Below are 25,527 nucleotides of genomic sequence, written 5' to 3' on the forward strand. Positions count from 1 at the left end.
CTTATCCTTTCACTAAATTAACACACTATTCTGCCCCATGGTGCAGTTATATTTAGTAGTTTGCACTAAAAAACGAAAAATAAATAATACAAAAATAAACAGCAACGGAAGGGAGAATGTTAAGACCATTCACTATGGTATTTTTTTAATGTTGTGTTGTTGTGGAGGGAAGTTTTGCTGACGTGTCATTGTTGTGGGATGAATTGGGCGATGTGGTAAATATATTGTTGTGTTGTTGTGTTGTTGTGGGGTGATGATGTGGCATATATATTTTTTATTTAAAAAAACGAATTTATTATAAAGAAACGAAATTAAAATATTTAAAAATACATAATTTAAATCCTAAAAAGGAAAAAAAAATACATAACTTAAATCCTAAAATACGTTAAAAACGTCATAAAAATTAAAAAAAAAAAATACATAATTAAAAGTCCTAAACAATGTTTAATTTTTTCCGTCGAACCAGTCATGACTCACGTAACCTGACTCAAGGCTACTCGAATCGGAGTGCGCCTGATTATAAGTTAATTGACCCATGTTTATGAGATACAACTCAATTCGACAGGGTCGTGTCTTGGCTCGCTCTTTTTGTGCATCTCATTGCTCATCCGTAAACAGAAACATCAACGATTGGTGCTTTTCGTCGAAATACACAATATTTGTAAACACGTATGGTGTTTCTTTTTAGAGGAGTTTTTTCAACTTTGACCAATCATAGTCGGAAACGTCAACATCTTCAAAAGATTTTTTTTCGCCGTCAATGTATGACTTCCAGTCATACTCAGCTCGAACCTCGTAATCCACATCAATGGAAACTTTGTTTGAACTCATGGTGTTAAAAGTGTTTGATATGTATATAAAAAGAAATGTAGAGTGTTTGATATTTTTAAAGTGTTTGATATTGTGTATGTATGAATAGGGATGGCAATGGATCTAAAAAAATTCGAGATCCGCGGATACCCGCGTCCGTGATGGGCGGATAAAATCAAAAATCTTTACCCGCGGGTGGGCGATGGATGTAATCTTGTACCCGCTAACGGGTCGAGGGCGGGTGATGGATGTAATAGATTCGTTGCGGGTAAAATCTGATCCGAAAATCCGTAATACCCCTTTGAATAATCCACGGATATACCCGTTCTAAATGGGTTAAAATCTCCGCCTTGAATAAATGACCAAGAGGTAATAATTTACTATGTGTAATTTCTACATTCCTCATATCATTTTGGTATCGAACTTTTTAATAACTAGAGCATCTCACAACTACACATTACATGTATTATATAATCAAAACATGTTGTTGTTTGTTTCGTTAATTAGACCATCTTCATAAATTTAATTTTTACCTATCACTTAAGTAATTAGTCAACCTACTCTATATTAAGTTTAGCAACTAAATTTTGATTGTTAATTTTAAACATTGTAGCTTTACATATATTAGCAAAAAAATATACGCAATATACGTTTTCTCATTTTATTATATCATAAACATGAGTATATGATTGGATGATGTTTTTCATGTCACTTTGATGTTTATTTTTTTATTTTTGAATACTTTAATTTACATATTAATTCATGAATACGATCCGCGGGTAAATCCGCGACCCGCGAATATCCGTGGGTATGAGCATGGATCTAAAATTGAATCCGTTAACCACGATCCGCGGGCTAATGGATCTTCAAAAAATCCTTGGATGCGGGTGATGGATGTAGTGGATCCGCGCCCACGACCCGCGAGTGCCATTCCTATGTATGAAGATGAAGATGCATGTATTTATATATGAAAATGTAACGGATATATGCAGTTCAATATTTAAATTCAGAGCTCTCCTCCTGCCTTTTGCACACCACAACCAATCGAAATGCTTATCGACCGTTGTAGCCTTCGTTGAAACGTCCCACAACGAGACAACGATATGGACCACGACGGCAGCACAGAGCCCGTTGTGATCGAAATACGGCAACGATTTGGTCGACAACGGTAGCGTAGTGCATGGTCTAATGCATAAACCACCGTACCATGCACGGAATAAGATGGTGCTAACCGTTAAATGGATAGTTTTTATAATCGTATAATGATCATTTTAAATTAATGTGTTCAACCGTATTAATGAAGTAGGCTGTATTAATTTTAACATTTGATTTGGTTAGTAACTTTTAATAAAAGGTGCAATTGCAACGTGGATATCAACAAGAACATAGGAAGATGGGTTGATCATTATTAAAGTGACAAACAACGTGGTGAACTGTTGGTACCTCGTTTAATAAAAAAATATAAAATATTTTTATCATTGATATTTTCCATTTAACATTCTGTATTCTCGAAACCACGATATCGTTAATTTAAAAGTGAAATTAAATAAATTACCCTTTTTAATGGATATTGTGTAGGCTTAAAGAAAAAAAGATTGAGTGGCTTAATTGGTTATCTAATATTTCTTTGTATTTAGATTTGTAGATTTCGTGCATGGTGCAACCTTTACACCCTAGTTGTAGCTTGTGATTTTTTATGCCTCGACTTAGTTGTTTTAAGTTTGTGGCTTCGTTGTATCCTTTTTCTATTTATAATATTTTACCTTGCCTTTCATAAAAATAAAATAAAATAAATTACCCCTTTTAAAAACGTATATACACATGTGCACTTCCTGTATAAATTGCATTTTTGTCTCTATGGTTCATATATCGCAAAGCAATCACAAAATCTACAATTTATGACCGATGATCACGAGTCGGTCACAGTTCACAACGAGGTCGTGACCTAGAAATCTTGGTCAGTGCAAAATTCCAAGTTGCGAATAGAGACTTGCGATCTTTGGTGACTGAGAATTCTTGACCACGACTCATTCACAGCTCGACTTTTGCGTGGTTGAGTACTCTCAGCAGTGGCGAATCTAGGATCGTAAGTCAATGGGGTCCTAAATTTTTTTCCCGATAACTTACTCAAACGAAAAATTGAATGTGTCGGTTCGGGTCGGGTCGGGTCGGATTGGATCTTGTTATTACAAAAATATCGTATATTAAATCTACTAGATACTAAATGCAACTTTTACTTTAAATAATGCGGTTTCATACGATAAAATTCATCAACAATTGCATCATTGCTCATACAATCTAACAATTGCATCATCTCTAATACAATCTAAGAGGAGAATAAATTGTACTACCATATGAATGACGGACTAAAATTGTAGTTCCAATTTTTCCAAAAATTGAAGAACAAAATCGTAATTAGCTCTTGTCGTGTTAAGCAAAAGCGTAAAATTTGTGTTTGTATTACCGTGTATGAGCAAACAAAAACAAAAAGAGTTCATTTTTCTATATATATATATATATATATATATATATATATATATATATATATATATATATATATATATATATATATATATATATATATATATATATATATATATATTTGCATACTCCGTATTTATTAGTGGCTTGTATTATAATAAAATCATAAGAGGGTTAATTTTTAAGTATCTTTTAGTGACTCATAGAATAAAAGTTTAAACTTAAAAATATATGGGGTCCTACAATTATATTTAATGGTGTCCTGTAAAATTTTTAATTATCATTTGTAAAAAAATTTCTGTAACTAGCGGGGTCATGGGACCCCAATGGTGTACATGTACACTCGCCCCTGACTCTCAGTCACAACGACTTGTGATCCGCGGTGACCGATAATTAACAGTCACGATCAAGCTGTGAACGAGTGGTGAATTAGTCGGTCATTGCAGATCGCAGGTCGCAAGTTTGCTGCTTGCGATATGCAGTGACCGATAATTCTCGGCCCACCTCGTTTACATCTCGGTCACCACAAATCGTAAATCACAATTAGGTGATTGCTTTTGCGATTTGAGAACTTTGGGGGAAAAATTGCTTTTTTTTGTACGGGAAGGAAAAATGTATATAAATGTTTTTGAAAAAGGTATATTTTATTTGATTTCCCTCTTTAAAAATTGCTAAAATGAATTTTATCTGAACAGATAGTGTCTTCCTTAGTGTTTGGTTTAGTTATCTTAATAGTTTATTACATTATGCAGTTACGATTTCACAATCTGTGATCTACTTGTACTACTACTAGTACTATTTCACATTTTAATAACCTATATGCACAATAATATGGTTGTCATGTGAACCAGTTACAATATGGACCACTTCCTGAGTAACGGCTCTCATATGGGCCATATTCTTTGAGTAGTAAAAGTAGCCCAACTACAGAACTTTTTCAAATTAGTTATCCTTTCCATAATAAACGTGGAAAATATTTGTTCACCGGTAAATAAAAAATAAGTAAATATTACAACTCTCAAATTGTTTAATACCCGGAAATTCACCGAATTTTGAATGACACATTGCAATTTCAGCTATCGATACGAACAGAGGCGAAGCCAAAATTTACGGAGAAGAGTGAAATATCTCGAAATATATATATCAATATAAAAATTTGAGGATGTTAGAATTTATAATTAGAAGATGTTGGCCATTAAGTTGCAATTTTAGTTACACAATAATAGGCATATATGATATATGATAAGTCGAGGGTGACAAAGCATCCACATGCATTCCCTGTCTCCACCTCGAGATATAAGGGTACAACCGCACAACAAAAGAAAACATGGAGAGTTCTGATTGCTAGCTGGCAACATGGTCAATGTTTTGAGTATTGCTATATAACGATGCATATCAGTAATGATCCACCATCTCATTAGTACGTTTATTATATAGATATACATAAGACACATATTTTCAATATATGCAACTACAAAGGAATAACAAAGTGATGTAACTACCTAAAAATAAGTGGACCACCTTAATCAATCAAGATCAACCCTTCTAATTTCATCAGAGTCACCATTAGAGAATTCGGCTTTCGTTCTTACATAATATCAGTTTCACTTAAGAATGAAAGCCATCATGCATAAGTTGTAATACTTGGGAGTTGAGATTGTCGATCATTATTAGATCTCCATTTTCTCGATGTTCATCATATACAACTACCAGTCTCTACAGTATAAACCAAAATAACATAGGGGCTAAATCTTCAGTTTTGGATGGATATTTTCTTCAACAAATGCAACTAAATGAATTATAACATAGCTGGACCTTTTTGTGTAATTTTGGAGTGTTTAGCGTAGCTCCTTATACAACAACAAAGTTTTGGGTTTTCTTTTTAGCAAAGTTTTTAACGAGACAATACTAGTTGCTCTATGATAAAATTGTCATCTAATTGAGAGTGTTATAATATGTCAATTATTTAACTAGAAACAAAATTCATGATATGGAGATATGGATGATCAATTTGATAGACAAGAATGACATTAATGTATGTTGATGAATAGCTTGTACATCTTTATTGTAGTATAAATATGTACAACGTAAACTTGCAAAGTTACACCCTTACTTCACTATACCTCTCATACTATACTTCATCTCTTAGATCTTATATATAATTTCAAGTCTTTAATAATAAATTAGGTCACTAAAGGTAGTTATAAACTATTAAGTCTTAACAATATTTAAATTAAAATGAAAATAAGGGAATTTTCATTGTGCAAAGATTTTTCCTCATATGAAACATAAATTAAATTATAATAGCGAGCAATCTAATTGAATTTATTGAATTATGTTCAATCTAAAACATTGACTTATTTGACTTAATTTTACCAATATAATTGAACTATCAATTAAATTTGACAATGTCAAAATTAAACAACTAAGCAACTATCAGTTAAATTTCACTCTGTCAAAATTTAACAAACAACTAAGCACCAAACATAATTGAACTCAACCACTTAAACAAACAATTGCAACAATTTACACTCACAACTTCACACATAACAAAATTGAGGAATCAATCAGAAAGTAAATTTCTGCCTCGCATTTAATGACATGAACATGTGATAAATTGTGGTAACCTAAAACAACCCAAGACCCATATAGGACCTAACCCACGAAACACCTTCACACAACATAATGACAACACCCGGTGCGGTGCAAAAGACATCAAGCACTCAAAACCCAAATAACCAAAAAACACCCGACACAAAAGACATCAAGAAGTCGAAACCCGAATACCCAAAATACATTCAATGAATCTCATCTTACTCACTACATAGACAACCAACTCCGTCCAAGACCTTAAGAGGTTGACACCTCGAACATTACTCGTTATTAATGATCAGTGACGTCTGACTGTTGATAAAATATATAAATAATAAGCAGATGTATTTGTCGATGCTCTTTTTATTTTTTGGGTAATCCGGCTCTCTTTTCGATACCAACTTATTCCAGTGCGTCAATTCGCTTTGCGAGTTTCAGAGCCATTATGGGTAAACCTCAATAGCTACAAGGAGGTTACTTTTACAACTTTGTGAACTCAATCGCATTCATTTTGAAAGGGTAGCTCTGAACCACCCCACCATCAACCCGCGATTTTCTTTGTTAACACAGAGACGTATTCAACATATTTGTGATTTGCATTTGTAACATGTAAACATTTTGAAATTTCATCCAATGAGATTTCCTATTAAACTAAATGAAAATCACGCAAGCTTTTCTGAGTGACCACTGAGTTGCCCAATGAAGCGCACAACCCCCCGTTTGAATCTTGGCAAAGTCATTTCGTTCAAAAAGTGTGACTAGAGGGTGCGCTTTGTGCGTAATTAACCCGGTACCATGTCCCGCGTTCAGGGGGTTTGATTATCCGAGATTTACCCTCAATGAGGGAGTCGATGTACTCGTTCATTGAGAGGTTTACTCGTTAATCCAAAAAAATTATCAACCTAAATGAAAAATAACAAGCATATGGTCAACCGCGCGTTGCAGCGGCCGACCATATAAACGCTATGATGCAATTCAGTAAGGCATTCAACATAGCTATTTATTATACATTAGTATTCTGGCAGTAAGGCATTCAACATAGTTACATATTGTTGTAGCCTGAGTAAGGGTTACACACATATAGGTAATCTACAAAACCCAGTTCCAGTAGCATACTATAGTTTCTTGCTGCCATAATAAAGATTATATATAGTCAGATTACAAAGGCATCATATATTATCTAGGAGCATCTATTGTGTTGAACCAACTACTCAAAACAGTGTAAGTTTGACCAACTGATAATGCTCATTTAACACATTCAACAGCTCACGAACGAAATCCTGAATACGTATGGTAAACCGCTAGTGTTTATCAACTCATCTGTGCGAGAACCAAAAGAAGTCGTTCTAAACATGTGATTATAAGCCCTTATATTTTCTAAGAAACTGCTATTGACCAAGAAATTTTTCATTATTTCAGGTGGGTCTCCCTCTCTAGGAAGCCAAACTCGACCTGTTCACAACATCCATGATAACGAATATGAAGATCGTTCGAATATGATCTGACCTTTCTTCGAACCAAAAATTTGCAGCACAAAACTACATATATGGCTGCAATCTCCTATGTCTCGATAGAACAATGAAACACCTATTTAATAAGAAACCAAAACGAAAAAAGAATCAAAATAAAGAGCAATTGACAATTGATAATAACAGTGACAAACAAACAATAAGCAGAACACATACACTTAAGAAAACATACCTTCAGAATTAAAAACTCCAGAATCATTAGTTAAAGAAACTCTGTGAATTCAAGATGTTCCAGCAAATGGCTCAACTAAAGAATGATCGTTTGTTGTTGGCAATAAACAAAGATAATATTACATATGCACATATTACTGAAATTAAATAAAAAGACCCTTAAAATAACAACCACACAGTAAAACAAACATTACATAAAAGTTATCTTACCATTTTCAACAGGACCATCAGAATGCAGTTGAGACATAAAAGTTCCAGAAGAACCATCAACAGAAGATGGCTGAAGAGAACTGGAGCTTGCTTTACGATAACGGTATCGAAAAAATCTCTAACTACCATTTGTGTTGAAGATACAGATGGAGCATACGTGGTGATGTCGCTATTATTAACATTCTCACACGATACACATTTATTATCAGCAAAATGTATCCAAGTAAACACAAACAACACATCATATGCAATAATTTGTGGCCACCAACAACACAAAAAAGACAACATATTAAATATCAAGTCATAAAACAATCCCATACAAACTGAAACAGAATAATGCATAATATAAAATACCTAATTATTAAACAATCACATATCATCTACTAAAAACCATCATTACAATAAAAGGAAAAGAGATAACGGAATACATAAAAAAAGACTTACTTTACAGTGTCGTAAATCGCAGTTAAAGAAGCAAGCAACAACGGCAAAACGCAAGACACGCCTGAAAATATAATGACAACAAAATTAGAGCGGTTAAACACGGTTGGAAAAAAAAGCATGTACTCCGTATGACATAAGACAAAAACATCAAAGTCTTAACTGATTGGATAACTTTAATTAATTGAACTAATTAACCAAAGCTAAAAGGCACCAAACCTGAACACGCAGTCTGCAAAACCAAGATTAAGACCAAATATTTTCAAGAAATTCAATCCCCAATTTCAAAATACTACGTTCTTAAACATCAATGCTCCACCACCCGTTAGTTACCTCATAATTATGGTTTAGGTCAAAATTAAGTCTTTAGTTATTATTTTTTTCACATGGGTCAGGATCTTACCCAATTTACCCATATTCATTATTTCTTATTTTTTAAAATATTTTAATCAACCCTGTTCTTCGCGTCGGAATGTTCGCGTGTATGATATTAAATTATAAAAACATAGATCAATTTACAGACATTCGATGCAATATAGAACATGCTTACCATCATTAGGTATATACACTTTTTAGAAAAGAATACAGGCAGCATAATAACCTAACAACCAAACTATAAGTGTAACAACAATTGCGTAGACACATTTAAATTGATTTCAGTTGTGTTGGAAACCGCATTTCACTAACATATGATAAACTGTAAGAACTTCATAGGTTATTTTATTTTATTTTTTTAGGTAAAGAAAAAATCTTAATATAACAACTTTACATATCATATTCTCGAAGTAGTTAATTCACGGGTTCTCAAAATTAATTTCTTTTTAAGAGTGTTTCTTTTATTATTATTTAATGCAATTCTTGAATGAATATGACCTCTTGTAATATCGAATGAAACAAAGAATCATAATATAACCTCTTGATTATCGACAAAAAAGAAAGAATCGATATCCGTCGTGGTCACCCGTCAACGGCTAGTAGTCTTCATCTCTGTACCTGAAATTTTAACAAATAATGCATAGTAAAATTCGGTGAGTTGACACTAACCCTAGGCAACGATTAGAGATAAAGAAGATATCGAAAGAGAATATACGAAAAAGAAAAGGGTGAAAGAAACGATTGGAACCCTAATACTTACTTTCAGCCACAACAAACGAATATACGTGAGCCAATAGAAAAAGACGGGGAAGGGCGTCGGGAGGATAATACGGTAAGGGTGGCGGTGTTGGTGGTACCTGCGGCGGCGTCGGTAACTGCAGCGGCGATGGTGGCGGTAGCAGATGCGATTGTGCTAAGGCCGGCTAAAGTTGGATGGAAAGTTGATGGTTACGGTTTGTAGGTCGATGGAAAGGGGGTGGATGAAATTGGAAACGGAGGTAGATGGGAAGAGTCTGGAGAAGGATGGGAAGGGTCTGGAGTTATAGAAGAACATAAAGGTCAAACGTTGCTCTCTAAAATATCTGAAGGAGTAAAAAGACCGAAGGTTTCAGGCACGCGTGAAAAGTCAAAAATACCCTTTTACAATATTTTATTATGGTGAATAGTAAAAACATATACTCTATTAATATATTTATATTTAATATTTATAATTATAATTATAATTATAATTATAATATAATATAATTATAATTATTATTATAATTAATTATTAATTATAATTATAATTATAATTATAATTATAATAACAAAGAGGTAGTGAAGGGTTTACTTGGCCCTAACAGGCATATTAATAAGCCCGGCCCATATATATCTACTATCCATGTCTATCCTATTTCACTCTCCATCTTTCTATCCATTCATCATCATCATCATCATCATCTGCTCTAAAATCTTGTCCATTTCAATTCATATCATTTAACTACAAAGTGTATTAAATTAAATAAAAATGGTGGTGGCCATGGCTGCTTTGCAAAGCTCATTCACAGCTCTTTCTCTATCATCAAAATCTTTTCTCGGTCAACGCTTATCTCCCTCCCCCTCCGGACCTCTGGTATACGCACTATACGAGTTCATCATTACTGTATTATATTTTGATTTTTATGCCATAATTTTTTTTTTTTTTTCTATTTTATGCTATAGTTTTATGTATTGTTCCATATTCTTATATGTAGGTGCGAGATTTTCATATATTTCGCTCTATTATCATACCTTATTCTAACTAAAGATCTATAATTTATGCGACATTATGCTTTATCTATCTGTATAGTGGTAATTATGTATACAGAATTTTGGGGCAATCAGCGGATTTAACTTAGGGTATACTACAGGTTATGTGAGATTTTGGTTTTGTGCGATATTTTTTTCAAGCTATTTTAATTTCGTTTTAAGGGCTATTATTTTTGTTACAATGTAGGTTATGTACCAGAAAATACCCGTGTACGTCACATTCTTTCAAAAAATGTTCTAAAGTAGGCTATTGGTGACCAATTTTTTTTTTTTTTTTTTTTTTTTTTTTTTTTTTTTTTTTTTTTTTTTGAAAAGCAAGTAAAACTTTTATTAACCAACTGGAAAACGTTACAAGGCCCTATAAATCTATACAAGTGAAAGCATGTATGAAAATATTGTAACTATATAAACGACGTACTTCTAAATCAATTAAGGGGTAGAGCCCATCAACACAGCGGCACTTGAAAAAACGAGCTGAGATATAAGAACCGTACAGTACCGACAAAGCGGTGACAAAGTCGGCAATTATATCGCATTTAACCAAGCGATGATGGGAGGACTACACCAAAAAAGATATAGAAATAACAACGATGAGTCGGTCAAAATAACGACCAACGGAAGGGCTATCGGAGTAGATTAGCCAACGCCGGATCGTTGAGCAATCGATGAAGTGTAAGAGGAAGGATTTATGATCCATTGGTGCCAGTCGATCGGGTTCTTTTTAATTCTTTTGGAGATCCATGCGAAGGTTTGGATTTGTATCTCGGAAACAATATTATCAATGTTCCAAACTTTTTTGTTGAAAACTTTATCATTTCGATGTTTCCATATTATGTATGTTGAAGCCCATTTAGTTGCTTGCCATATGTATGTGCCAATGCTCGAAAATGGTAATGATTGGTTGTTAACGGCTAAATCATGAAAGGAGGTGAAGGTGTTATTAGGGAGGTTCCACCATTTTAGAATTGCGGCCCAAACGTTTGATGTATTAAGGCAATCGAAGAGGATATGATTAATGGTTTCGGCGTGATTGTTACAAAACGGGCATAGGATGGAATCAAGATCAATATTACGTTTATCAAGCTCGACTCGGGTTGGAATTCTACCGAGTATGGTGCGCCACATAAATATATTAATTTTTTGCGGTAATAATTTGTTTCTCGACATTGGAGGGGCGTTAACAATATTTTCAAGTTTTAGGTTGTCAAGAATTGTAGCTAAAGCTTTGGTCGTGAATATTCCGGATTGATCGAGGCTCCATTTCCAAGTGTCGGGGCTTTCGGATAAGCTTATAGTTGCGATTAAATTGTTAAGTTCCGACAATTCATTAAGTACACGCCCGTTAGGAGTACGAACCCAGTTCCATGTTGCGTGTATGGTGGTCGAGTGTGAGGATTGTACTCGCTCGGATATAAGGGCTTCTTTATTAGACTCGAGCATGAAAAGTCTATGGAATTGGTTGCAAAATTTTTCCGTTCCGCACCAGTTTTCAAGCCAAAATTTGGAGTTGTTGCCATTACCGATGCTTTTAGTAATCGAAGATGTGAACTGTGCGCCAGTGTCGTCAGCGATTTTCCCCGCTTTGATTATCTCTTTCCATATTGTGCAACCTGAAACATTTCTAGAAAAACCGTTAGTACAAACCCCCCCTCCCTCCCCGTAAATGCTTGATATGATCTTAACCCAAAGAGCGTTTTTTTCGTTATGGAATCTCCACCACCATTTGCATAGTAGTGAGATGTTTTTGTTTAGTAAAGACCCGATGTTCAACCCACCTTTATCGTAGGGTGATAAAACGTGTTCCCATTTAATCCAGTTTATTTTATTATCGTTATCAGAACCGCCCCAAAAAAAATTTCTTCTTTTAGATTCGAGTATGTTAATTATTTTAATTGGTGCGTGGAAAAGTGAGAAGTAATATAATGGGAGGCTAGAGAGGACGGATTTTATTAATGTGAGGCGGCCTCCGTATGATACGGATTTAGCCTTCCATTCGGAGAGACGTTTGTCGAATTTATCAATAACCGGTTGCCACGCTGAAGCTTTCGTAGTGGGAACACCTATAGGAAGGCCTAGGTATGTGAATGGGGTGCTACCTGAAGAACAGTTGATATAGTTTGCCATTTCATCAACCTCACTTTTAGGCACCCCTATACCATAAAGATTGCTTTTTTTTAAGTTAACTTTTAGGCCAGATATGTTTTCGAAGCATTTTAATAGTTTGGATACATTTTTAGCATTGCGTTTGCTCCATTCGCCAAAGAAGATCGTGTCATCTGCATATTGGAGATGCGAGACGACGACCTTGTCGTGACCGATGCAAACGCCCCGGAGCTGATCGTTTGTGATTGCACGTTTGGCAAGAATGTTTAGACCTTCAGCCGCGATGATGAAGAGGAATGGGGAAATTGGGTCACCCTGACGGATTCCTCGTCCTGGAGAGAATTCCGCCGTAGGGGACCCGTTGATTAGGACGGATATGGTGGAGGAGGATAGACAAGCGTGGATAAATTTTATCCATTTTTGTCCAAATCCCATGCATTTCATGGTATCGAAAAGGAAGTCCCATTCAATGCAATCGAATGCTTTTTCGAAATCTACCTTAAAGATAAGTCCTTTTTGTTTTTTTCTTTTGAGTTCGTCAATTATTTCATTCGCAATCAGGACGCTATCTAATATGTTTCTTCCTTTTAGGAAAGCAGTTTGTTCGATGCCTATTATCTTATGTATTACTTTTGATAGTCGATTGGCTAGGATTTTAGTAAGGATTTTGTAATAACTACCGATTAAGCATATTGGACGATATTCGTTAAAACCAATTGGGTTGGATTTTTTTGGAATTAGTGTGAAGAAAGATGCGTTACAGCCTTTAGAGATTTCGGTGTTAAGCCAAAACCAATCTAAGGCCATAATGAGATCACCTTTAATCAACGACCAATATTTTTTGAAAAATTTCAAGTTAAAGCCATCAGGACCGGGTGCTTTAGAGCCGTCGCAGTCTTGAAGTGCATTCCACACTTCAGATTCAGAAAATCGGGCTTCCAGGGATGAATTGTCGGATTCGCTTATGTAATAGCGATGGGGGTCGTTTTCGAAAGGGCAATGACCTTTACGTTTAGAGGATTTGAATAGGGAGTCGAAATATTTTAGTGCTTCGTTTTTTATGATGTTTGGTTCTTCAGACCAAGAGCCGTTGTAAGAAATTCCTCGGATGTTATTTTTATTTGATCTTCTTTTAATGTAGTTATGGAAGTATTTTGTGTTTTCGTCACCCTCGAGGTTCCATTTGATTCGGGATTTCTGTTTAAGCATATTAGTTTTCTTCTTTTCTTTTTCTATGTGTTGTACTTTGTTAGTGTTCCAATTATTTCTTTCGGTTTCAGTTAGAGGTCTGGTTTCCGCGAGTTTTTCCCATTCGTTTGAGATATCTTTATGAAATTTAAGTTCAGTTTCAATGTTATTAAGTTGGAGGCTGTTTTTTTTAAGTTCGAGTTTGACATTTTTTAGCTTATTACGTAGAATACAGTCAGGTCGATTACCGTTAACAGGAAGGAGCCAAGTGTTTCTTATGATTTCGTCTGCGTTTTCAAGTTTTAGCCAGGTGTTAAAGACTCGTGTGGGTTTCGGGCCAAAGTCAACAAAAGAATTTTTTAGAATGATTGGACAATGATCAGATAAGTCACGATCAAGGGTTTTGGAGGAAACGTCGGGCCATAGTTGTAGAACACTCTCGGAGATTAGGAAGCGGTCTAGTTTGCTGAATTTAAGTTTGTTAAAACAAATTCGTGTGTATTTTTTACCGCCAAGTGGGAGATCTATTAGGTTAGAAGTGTTTATGAAGTTGTTAAAGTTGTCGGCCCATGATTGTTTAAAAATGCAATTAAGACGTTCGGATTTTGTTCGGACTTCGTTAAAATCACCAAAGATAATGTGGGGAACAACAAGTGACTCGACAAATTACCTGCGTGTGCAGCCCCTCGGGCTAACGTACGTTAATAAGAAGCATTCATAGATCAAATTGATTAGAGTTTCAGGTTCCTGATTACTCCTTCGAGCTTCTTGTTGCGTTAGATCGTGTTGAAATTCATCTCTGAACAGCAGATCAAAAAGTCAAAGTTTATGAACAATTCAATTGGATCGTTTCTCGAATTTTCAGGTCTTGATTTTAGTTCACTAGTGTTAGGTGATGGAATTAGAACAACTTTTATGAAGAAATCATATTCTAAAAACGCCTAAATATTAACGTCCGTTAGCTTCAGGACTGCACACGCGCGTAACCGGTCACCAATAACCAATAGCCTACATTAGAACACTTTGAAAGTATGTGACCTACATTGGTATTTTTCTGGTTATATAGCCTACATTAGAACAAAAATAAAATAAAAGTATAAAACTATTTGGTAGCGTTAACCCTTTAATTTTTTTTTTTTTTTGTCAGTTTTTGCATATTATGCACAAATATTGATTTTAATGCGAAATGCTGATTTCTCTATTATGAATAATCTTTATTCTCTTATAATTAAGCAGTTTGTTGCTAATAATTGGATGCCAATAAGGTGCTATATGCCTATATGGACATGTAATTTTTTTCAAGTGGCAGAACGATAAAATATGTTACTGAACTAATCCTCCTTTGTGTTGGATACTTGATGTTTGATGAGTTTTTAAATTCTATGTAAACCCTTTTATATTATAAAATACAAGTAGTAATTTAGAATATTAAGGCTGTAATTGAGATGCTACGTGGTTAATTTTTCAGTTTGTTCCTTAAGTAACTAACAAACACCTATGTTAAAGAATTTAATTTGACAATAACCAATTTGTCAGCTGTCGTGTTCGATGTATCTTCAGTCATAATCTAAAGGTGTTAGTTTTCTTAATGAAAGGACTAATCTGCAAAATTATTTCATAAATATGTTGTAGTTGCAGGTTAAGCCAGCGAAAACACCTAGTCATCAGATCCAGGCTAAGGTTGGTATCAATATCCGTACCCTCGTTTGAATACCATCTGTTCTTTTAATTTCGCGTAGTTAGTTGACCTGGTCAATCATAACTTTTGCAGCTAAAGAGATGGGAGAGGATTAAATGCAAGCCAAACAGTCTTCCGATCGTACACAAAATGCACGTGAAACTTGGGGATACAGTAAAAGTGATAGCAGGACGTGACAAGGGTAAAATTGGCGAGATAACGAAGATCGTAAAGCACAGTAGCATGGTTGTAGTCAAAGAAATTAATTTGAAGACGAAACATGTGAAGAGTAAGGAGGAGGGAGAATCGGGCCAGATAATCAAGGTTCTGTTTTCTCAACTTTTATAACTATATGCGCTAAACCTGCTAAAACATTTTCTGTTTGAACGGGTCAAAAAATTGTTTGAATGATGTAGATACTTGGTCTAGAATTTGGTGTTGAATGTTTAGATCTAAAGGCGAAAAATTGGGCAGGTTTGTTAATGGGTATAGACAGCTAGTTTTGTATGTTTACAATGAGTTGTATGTGCCGGGTTGACCTGACGCACTTTTCGCTCAAGTGATTTGGGAGGTTCTATGCACTAAAAGTACACTTTAGGTAACTATCAATATATTTTTAGACCCATTTGTTTTTCAAATAATTATTTACCCATTTGGTTTGTTAGAGATGAAAAATATCCCGGATCCATCCTTTTATAAGTAATTGGGTCAAAATTGCTACGTACAATTATAACTGAAGGTGGAAAATTGGGAGTATGGGGTGTGGTGGGTAGGGTAATGGGTCATCACCGTAGATTTTTAAAGTGGGTCAAAACGGGTCATATTAATCTGCCTAGATTTTTTTACCCATTTTTTTTAGCATTATTATTGCTAGTTAATGTATCAAACATAGTTTACAATCCTATCAGAAAAATGATAGTATGATTTTGAATATAACGATTTAAACCTATAAATTATAACCAAGTATACAATAACAGATTAAAGTTATCACATCTACAAAACCTGAAACTATTTATGAACATAAGCTTTCCATTTGTCATTTATGTTAATGTTTTGTGGACAGATAGAAGCACCCATTCATAGCTCAAATGTGATGCTGTATTCAAAAGAACAGAACGTTGCAAGCCGTGTGGGTCACAAGACCTTAGAAAATGGTAAAAGAGTGCGGTATTTGTTAAAAACTGGCGAAATAATTGACAGTGTTGAAAAGTGGACGAAGGCGATCAAGGAACGAGAGAAGAAAACAGAAGAAATTACTGTTGCATCATGATTCTACAGATCAATGAACAAACTGTAATTGCAAATTATGTTCATTTTCTTAATTACCATTATTCAATTTCCTGTTTGTAGCTTATGTTGTATTGCTATTTGGCCTCTTTTTGATCCTTATATATTCAAGTAGAAATTACTGAGGAAATATTTATGTTCTTAATTTTGTATTTTTCAGTGTTACCTCTTAATGGAATGGTTCAGCGCTGAATGCTGAACCATTCAGCATTCAGCGCGTTTGTTTCTGACCTCTGAATAACAGATGTTACTGAATGGTTCAATATTCAATGATGAACCATTCAGAACTGGAATTATCTCTTAACGATTAAACACTTAATTTTTATTGAATATTCTCTTTAATTTGTATTAATAACATTTATTAAACAAATATATTGTAATTTTATTAATGTCAAAGGTTGATAAGTTAATTTACGTCATTCATATTATTGGTTAAAAATGATTATCAAACAGATTATTATCATTCAGAAGCAATTTAATTTAGAACCTTTGAATTATTCAGATTATGAACCATTCAGCGTTAAATCATTCAGTTTTATCAAACGTACCCTGAATGTTCTCAGTTTTAGTCAGTGTTGTAAAAGTCGGCCGACTTGGCCGACGCGTCAGCCGATGCGTCGTTTTTTTAGGTTCTCCGTCCCCTTTTTTCTAAAAACGACTCAAAAGTCTGTTAAAGCTAAAAGTTCGGTCAAAGTCTGTCAAAAACGGTCAAAGTTGGTCAAAAACGTTCAAAATCAGTCAAATTTTCGTCAAGATGTGATATGTTTTAAAATTAGGGTTTGTTTTCATTTTTTTTTGCCGCTCTTTTCACTGTGTCCTTACTGATTATGTACTCGGTAACATTAATTGAGTTTGAAGTTTGATTGTATTTAAATTCAAGTTCTTATTTAAAAAATTTATGGTACAGAATCAACTGTTTTATACATATATAAATATATATTTAAGAAATTATTAAGAAAGTCAACGTTGGTCAACGACCGATGCGTCCCCGATGCGTCCTCGACTCGGCCGACGCGTCCTTTTTAGGTCTCGACCGATACGTCCCCGACTCGCGACTTTTACAACCTTGGTTTTAGTATTATTAGTTGTTAGTTTTATCAATTTTTAAATACTTTTCGACAAACTCATCTTGGAAACCTAAAATTTTACATATATTAAACTAAACCAACAATAGGGAAGGAACAGATTATTTAAAACTCATCAACTTTGATAAAGTAAAAAAGACAAAACCTTGCTAACAAAATGACAAAAGAATAATGGTGCAATACTAAAAAATAATAATCATCTTCTATCAAAATCACCAAGACATGTCTTGTATACCCGCGACCAAAGTCCATGCCACGTGGCAGTAGTCACATGTCCAGTAAAATAAAGATGATGGTCAATTACTCAATACAATAAAACGTAAGATGGTACTGGAATATGAAAAATTAATTCCATTGGTTCTGTAAAGGTGGTTCACTTCACACCAAAATATGGCACCACAAAACTCTAATCGGACCTATTGTGTAACCGGAGCCACAGGTTACATTGGTTCATGGCTCGTGAAATCGCTTCTCGAAAATGGTCACACCGTTCATGCTACTGTCCGCAATCCTGGTTCTTACTTGGTCAACTAAATAAGTTTCCATACAAAACATGTTAATGTTTTTCTATTAGTCTAACTTAATTTTTTTATAATGTACTACTCCGTGTTAGATTGTGATCATTTGTTGAAGTTATGGGGAGGTGGTGATCAATTACGATTGTTCAAATGTGATTTAAATGAAGAAGGAAGTTTCGATGAAGCAGTACAAGGCTGCCATGGTGTTTTTCATGTTGCTGCTTCTATGGATGTAATTGTTAAACCTGCGGACGATGGTAATTAAACAAGTACCTTATGTGCGAATAATTTATTGTTTGAATACCGTTTATTATGGATTAAATTTATTTGTTTTTGTGGATGTTTAAGATGAGTTTGTGCAATCTAATGTTATTGATCCTGCGATCAAAGGAGCTTTGAACATTCTTAAATCATGTTTGAGATCGAAATCTGTTAAACGTGTTGTTTTTACATCTTCGATTAGTACTTTGACCGCAAAAAACAACCAAGGAGGATGGATGCCTATGGTGGATGAATCTTGTCAAATACCAATTGATGTTGTGTGGAACAGCAAAACAAGTGGATGGGTAAATCTCTCATCTTAAGTTTATTTATTCTAATTTTTTTTTGGTGAAAAACGTAAATTTAAGTAGATAGGATCATATGATCCAAAGGAGTTACATCTCAAATATGTTACATTACATGTATGGTTTTTTTTTATTATTTAATGACGTTATTTGTTTGAATCTAAGTTCCATAATATTGATCTTCAAAAGGTAATGGTTTCTCCTGATGTTTCGCTTGTACTTGTTGATCTTAGGATATGTTAGTTTTGTTGTTTTTTAGCAAAATAAAAGTAAGGTAAGTTATAAATTATGATAATAACTCTATAACGGGGTATTTGGTATATTGCTTCATTTCTTATTGTTTTTTTTACTGCAAATAAGCAAATTTAAACACTATGTAAAATTGCTTGTGTTTATTCATCATGAGTATATGGGTACACATTTTATGCAGATAAAAACTTAATGAGTCTACTTGCTAGATACTTTTCTTTTACGGAGTACTAAGTAACCTAATACTGTATAAGCAATATCAAACACCCCTAATGACTTCTTCTGCGCGAATCATGTTTTATTACAACCGGATTAACTGATTTTGACTGTTATCTCATACGTTAAAAACTCTGAATGGTTCAGCATTGAATATTGAACCATTCAGCACCATATTCCATTCAGAAGTTTGAAACAAACGCAATGAATGTTGAATGATTCAGCATTCAGCATTTGTTGAACCATTTAATTAAGAGCTAATCAAAGGCACCCTAAGGGTGTGTTTGATTAAACTTAATGATTCATCACTAAATGGTTCATAATCTGAATGATTCAAAAGTTATGAATGAAATTGTTTCTGATTGAAAGTAACTTTTTTGATAATCATTTTGCACGAATGTGAATGATGTAAAATTACCTTTTAACCTTTGACATAAATAAAAACTATAATAAAGTTGTTTAATAAGTGTTTTGATTATAATTTAAAGAGCATGTTACATAAAAATTTTAGGTGCTTAATTGTTAAGAGATATTTGCAGCTCTGTTCAGAACCATCTGTCATTCATAGACGCACTGAATGTTGAATGGTTCAGCATTCAGCGCTAAACTATTTAATTAAAAGGTAAACAAACGCACCCCAAGTCTACTAATTCATGAACGCCTGTTATGCAGGTTTATGTACTCTCTAAGCGTTTAACTGAAGAAGCTGCATTTCAATTCGCAAATGAAAATGGCATACAACTTGTATCTATCATCACAACAACTGTTGCCGGCCCTTTTCTCACTTCGACGGTCCCATTAAGCATTCGTTTTCTTCTTTCCCCAGTAACAGGTTCTTGAAATCTGTACCTTGTGGATCGCTAACTGTGCATGGTTTTAACTCTAACGTGCCGATTAATTTCAACGCTCTTAGGTGATTCCACACTATTACCTGTACTATCATCTGTTAATTCAAGAATGGGTTCAATTGCATTGGTTCATACAGAAGACATATGCAATGCTCACTTGTACCTAATGGAACATGATCAAGCACAAGGGAGATACATTTGTTGCACTGATAGTTGTACATTGTCTCAATTGGTTCATCATTTTTCAAAAGTTTATCCTTCTCTTACATCACAAAGGTCAAATCCCCTTGAATCTATTTAAGATTTGATCTTGTTATGTTATATATAATGAAAAGTATCTAAAAATTTCAACTTTTTTTAACAGTATGTAAATTTTTTTAATGGTTGCAGAGTTGTAGAAACAGAAATTGAATCAGTCCCCACTCAAATATCTTCAAAGAAGTTAACAGATTTGGGTTTTAAGTACAAGTATGGATTGCATGAAGTTATACAACGAACTGTTGACTATTGCATTGACTATGGTTTCTTACCTCCTACTGAGAAACAGATAAAGTGAGCACATTGCCACATTGGTGCAAAAGAGTACAAGCTTTGATGCAATGAATACAACATAACTGCAATCAAGAAAGTGATGAGTCTACATCTAAGAATAAATGCCAACTACCATTCACAACAAACTTTTAGTATTGTATCTTTTCAAATGCATTAATAATGTGTCAATTTCACAATTCATGATAAGCTATTGGTACTCAGAACTAGACACACTTATAGTTTTGCATGTACCATTGTACAGTGCATTCAAAGCCAAACAATGATGTGTTAGCAGCAACATTTGAGAATTTATATTGGGTTAAAAATGTGAAAGCCAGTTTTATTTTGGTTAAAAGTATCAAGCTTTAAAAAAAAAAAAAAAATTTGTGGATTCAAACCTTATTGCTATTCAGCAAAATGGACAAAACAAAATTTTACTGCACCTTTGCTTATTTGGTAGCATGTACTATTGTTTGTTGTATAGGACCACTTGCCTAATTTTAGAGTATGAAATTCAAATAAATTCATTGAAATCCAAGAATATATATAGGATAGATAGATAGTATACAACTTTTGTTGCGTGATGTACAACGGCGAGTCGAAGTGATAAGATTCTTTTAGGTTAGTTTTTGGCTGATTTGATTTGCTAATTTTGTCTGATTAGGTGTGGTTAATTATGCTGGTTCACTAGTAGTAGTGATTAATGTTCATAATAATCCACTACAAGTCACTCACATAAAAGTTATGGAACCCCTGAAATCATGGACAGTGTATTTTGAAATTGATATAGACCACACTAATCTAGGAATTGAGATTATACATATTCTATTAGTTGCACAAAAACTCCTTTGGTTGCCACTTGTTATTCTGTGCCAATAAAATGTAGTAATATAACTATGTTTCTTGATTATTTTTAAAACCAAAATGTTTTTACTACATAAAAGTTGACCTTATTGGAACCGCCTTCGTGGCCCAATTGGTTCAACTTCAATACCTTGAGTATTGGATACGCTAGAGGTCACCAGTTCGATCATTGGCTCTGTAAAAAGTCTGTGAGAGAGGTTTAACGACCCGCACGCAGGAATTCGGCTCGATCTACATGCCCGTATGGATTGATGGATCGGGTCTGTGTTATGCGGTTTCGGGTTTCCGCCCGAAAATGCGTGTGGGGAAAAATATCAGGTATGTGGTTTTCGATCCCCGTTAGTGATTCCAAACCCTGCTTTCCAAAAAACAAATTGACCTTAATGCATTACGGCTAGTAGGTTCTCATATTTTGTACTCCTATTTTGCAAGGAGACTGTTTCTATAGATACAAGTTTGTGTGCACTCCACTAGTCAATTTTGTGGATAATAGATTATGAGTGAAGAAAACATCAGAAAGGATTATGAAGAATCAAAATTTTAACACAAACATAAAAGATCCCAAATTCAAAACTTTTATGAATTCATTCATATAGCTAAATTCATAAAGAAATACATATGGAACATATTGCATATCAACCTAACAGACCCTAATTCTATCAAGAACTGAACTTTACCAAAAAGAAACCACCCAATTTGTCACCAACTCTAGAGTTTACAAATAACCACAAAACAAGGTAGAAGAGCTTTAGGGCTAAGCAAATATAGATCTTCGATATTCGAATGAAGCCCAACTTTCCCAGCCAACGAGTCAAAACCCGTCTGACCCGTTATCTCTTGAATGTTCTCTAACGGTCGGTGCACCCTTCCGGCTATCACTCTGCACACCATCAAGGCTTTACGTGTATCAGGCCCGTTATCATACACTTCTATGGATTCAAAAGCCCGAGCGCTTGTTGAAGTTGTAAAAACGCCAATGCCACCCTTCAACTCGCTAATAGTTGAGAACCCGTTTCTTATAATCCGACAAACGCAACATTTATCAGATGTGCATAAACTAGATTCACCATTGAGGCCAAGAGAACATGCAATCGTGGTGCCATAAAACCTTAAAAGTTCGTTACCATCAGCTATACAACGAGGGTGTTTCTTTGGTAGTTTGCTGGCTTTGGATTTCACTGATTCTCTGTATTCTTCAAATGGGGCTAGCGTTTTTTGCATATTATGTACTTTTAAAACCTTTTCTATTCGACCCGAATTGTTTTCAGCCTTTAACCAGCTCGACCGACAGATAATTTCTACGATCTTTCTAGACGAATCACCCTCCAGAAGTTCAGTAACTACAATAATAATAAGAGTCTACATTAAAGTTTCATGCTTTTTAATTTTTTAAATGAGAATGAACACCATTTTCTGGAAGGATACAACAAATGGGAATCTAACAGCATAAAGATTGAATCCTGGATAACAACCCACAATCAAAGTTTATACAAAAATCAACATCATCATTTTCATATAACAAAATAAAGATTGAATCTTGGAAAAAATCCACAGTCAAAGTGCATAGTTTCTCACAAATCATCATAGTTAACATCATTTTCTAGTAGAAATCAAGGAATGTTAGTTAATATAACAACATAAAGATTGAGTCTTGGAATAAATCAACATTCAAAGTTTTTTAAGTTTTCAAAATTCATATTAAAATTATTAAATTAATACCATTTCTAGTAACAATAAAGAAATGTGAATATAACAACCTAAAAATTGAAACTTGATAGATTAAATATTGTTTAATTAAAGGGTAATTACCAGCATGCTTTGAGAGATGATGGGTTTCAAGAGCTTCCCATTTTCCAAATTGTTTGCCACACTTATGGCACGTGACTGCACCACCACCACCACCACCACCAGATGACCCATGAGACTCTGTCTCTAAAAAAGCTCTACTTTTTTGTGGGACTCCATTTTTTCCTGTTAAATTACCAAAATTCACAATTTTATTTCCATCTAATGGTGAAAAAACTGAACTTGTTCTTCTTGTAGTACTACTCTTTTGTTGATTCTTGAAATTAGGCTTTGTTAGTTGACCATCACCAGGACCTGGTGTACCAGGCATTAATGTACCAACAAAACTTGACCCATCATTACAACCACCATTAAATCCTGTAATTTTAAGCTCACATCTTGAATCACTTAAAATAACTTCATGGGTAATTGGGTTTAAAAACTCACTACTTCCTATAGATCTAGGACTACAATTAACTGGTTTTTCAGAGTGTCTTTTACTACCACCATGAATGACATCTTTAAGATTTGCAATGGACCTTGAACAACCCGACCTGGGGGGTTTCCGGGTCAAGATTGTTGTTAAATGGTTCTTGTTGGATTTTGGGTCATGGACTTCAGAAGGTTCAGATTTACAGTGAAGTGATTTCTTCAAAGAAAACCAAACTGTTGGCATATCTTTTGAAATATTTTGTTTCTTGCTGTTTCTTCAGCTTTTTAAAAGTGGAACACTTTTGTACCCATTTTTTTCAAAAAGATGAAAACTTTGATTAAAAAATGGAGATAATAGGATTGAAAGGTTTGAAGTGGAAAAAGCTAAGGCCAGGGGATGCTGACATAAATAAATGACAAGTAAACGAGAGTTCAAAATATGAAAATTAAAGATTTTTCTGACAGATATGAAATAAAAGAAAGGCATTCACGGAGTCACCTTTTAATTTAATGGGATTATGACTTTTCGAACACTTTGAATTTAGTTGTAAGGATATAAATTAAGAAATGGAATTTTGTGTAAGAGCATGGATGGTGGTGTGGTGTCTATGTGAGTTAATCCCACATGTGTTTTTTCGCTTTTTAATAATTGAAATCTTGAATCTTGATCTTGATTCTTGATTCCATTAGTTTGTCACTATATATTTAAAACAAACATGTTGCTTTAAGAGTCCTAGAAATTAAGTAAAGTTAAATGAGAGATTATTTTTAAATCAAATTATTTCAACCATTCAAGTTCAAGATTTATAATATTTACAATCCTACTCCATAGATAGACTACCAATATTTTGATGGATAAATCAACTTTTCATTGTGTACATTTCACCTTATGAATATGATATGATCTTTTTAGTACAATGAGTACGATAATAGTTTGAAGAATCTACTATTACTAATAAAATGCTAGAGAGAGAATGATAGGAGAGAGAGAATTACAAAATCAAGACATCAATTCCGGCGACTGGATTAAAGTCCAGAACCGGAAAAACAAATACAAATTCGAGGACAGCCAGGTTATTCAAGATAGGCACAAGGGTCAGAAAACAATCACAGGGGGTTTTTGGCAAGGTGACATCGTTAATCTTCTACAATTTTTCGGAGAGCTGGGTCGTATCTGATATATGGTGGATGTTCAAAAGATACGAAGATGTGTGAGATGTGTATGTGCCAAGGAAAAGGATGGCCAACGGTTCGGATTTGGCTTCGTGAGATATATTGAAAAACAACGAAGAAGTTAAAGAGTTTTTGGTAAAACTAAACAACGTGTGATTTGAGAATGGATGCTTAAGGGTGTATATGGCGAACAAAAGGAAGTCATCTAACAACCAATAAAGGAATGAAAATATGCCTTTTAACAACCAGTGGAGGAATGGAGTAAGACGCAAATAAATGATGCATTATCCAGGGTAAACGTGATAGATACCCTAATCCAAATGAAACGATCCCAAACTGATTTATCAATTAACTTGTAAAAATATGACATTTTTTTTAAAACATTAACAATAATTGCAATATCATAAGTTTGGATCACCATTACTTCTCAAATGTTAAACATGAGTTTCAAAATACAACAAGTTACGGAACTCAAGTCCCATAAATTTAACAAATGTTTAACCAAAATGACCCAATATTGAGCATGACCGTCGGGACTATTACCAAAAGCGCCTTCCAAAATCCGCCACAAGCAAGCTAAGCCAATCCCTTACCCTTGTCTGTAAAA

At 34.2% G+C, this 25,527-nt stretch overlaps 3 protein-coding genes and 1 long non-coding RNA gene across 9 annotated transcripts; 2 read left to right on the forward strand and 2 right to left on the reverse strand.

Annotated features, from left to right (window-relative positions):
* Positions 1-6,862: 6,862 nt before the first annotated feature.
* LOC139891150 (uncharacterized) lies at positions 6,863-9,661 on the reverse strand. Of its 5 annotated transcripts, none has more exons than XR_011773539.1 (6): positions 9,370-9,658; positions 9,108-9,227; positions 8,454-8,466; positions 7,794-8,298; positions 7,585-7,720; positions 6,863-7,470 (listed from the first exon to the last, which is right to left on the reverse strand). It is a non-coding gene; the product is annotated as an uncharacterized lncRNA (long non-coding RNA). The 5 variants fall into 5 exon arrangements; XR_011773537.1 differs by having other exon boundaries at positions 8,398-8,466; XR_011773538.1 differs by having other exon boundaries at positions 7,585-7,659; positions 8,398-9,227; positions 9,370-9,661.
* Positions 9,662-10,033: 372 nt separating this feature from the next.
* LOC139891151 (large ribosomal subunit protein uL24c-like) lies at positions 10,034-16,798 on the forward strand. 2 transcript variants are annotated; one of them, XM_071874088.1, is made up of 4 exons: positions 10,034-10,221; positions 15,321-15,368; positions 15,460-15,690; positions 16,430-16,798. In XM_071874088.1, exons 1-4 carry the CDS (start codon positions 10,117-10,119, stop codon positions 16,634-16,636), a joined length of 591 nt encoding a protein of 196 aa, XP_071730189.1. In that variant the 5' UTR covers positions 10,034-10,116; the 3' UTR covers positions 16,637-16,798. The 2 variants fall into 2 exon arrangements, with proteins under 2 accessions (XP_071730189.1, XP_071730190.1); XM_071874089.1 differs by having other exon boundaries at positions 15,327-15,368.
* A 1,330-nt stretch (positions 16,799-18,128) lies between these two features.
* On the forward strand, positions 18,129-20,691 carry LOC139888064 (putative anthocyanidin reductase). The gene is made up of 6 exons (XM_071871096.1): positions 18,129-18,252; positions 18,352-18,513; positions 18,605-18,822; positions 19,960-20,119; positions 20,201-20,411; positions 20,526-20,691. The coding sequence occupies exons 1-6, from the start codon at positions 18,129-18,131 to the stop codon at positions 20,689-20,691; spliced, it is 1,041 nt and encodes a 346-aa protein (XP_071727197.1).
* A 1,443-nt stretch (positions 20,692-22,134) lies between these two features.
* Positions 22,135-24,097, reverse strand: LOC139891153 (uncharacterized). Its single transcript, XM_071874090.1, has 2 exons — positions 23,340-24,097; positions 22,135-22,870 (listed from the first exon to the last, which is right to left on the reverse strand). The coding sequence occupies exons 1-2, from the start codon at positions 23,989-23,991 to the stop codon at positions 22,239-22,241; spliced, it is 1,284 nt and encodes a 427-aa protein (XP_071730191.1). The 5' UTR covers positions 23,992-24,097; the 3' UTR covers positions 22,135-22,238.
* Between the last annotated feature and the right edge of the window lie 1,430 nt (positions 24,098-25,527).

Source organism: Rutidosis leptorrhynchoides, chromosome 2, assembly GCF_046630445.1.
Source record: "Rutidosis leptorrhynchoides isolate AG116_Rl617_1_P2 chromosome 2, CSIRO_AGI_Rlap_v1, whole genome shotgun sequence".
Lineage (NCBI taxonomy): Eukaryota > Viridiplantae > Streptophyta > Magnoliopsida > Asterales > Asteraceae > Rutidosis > Rutidosis leptorrhynchoides.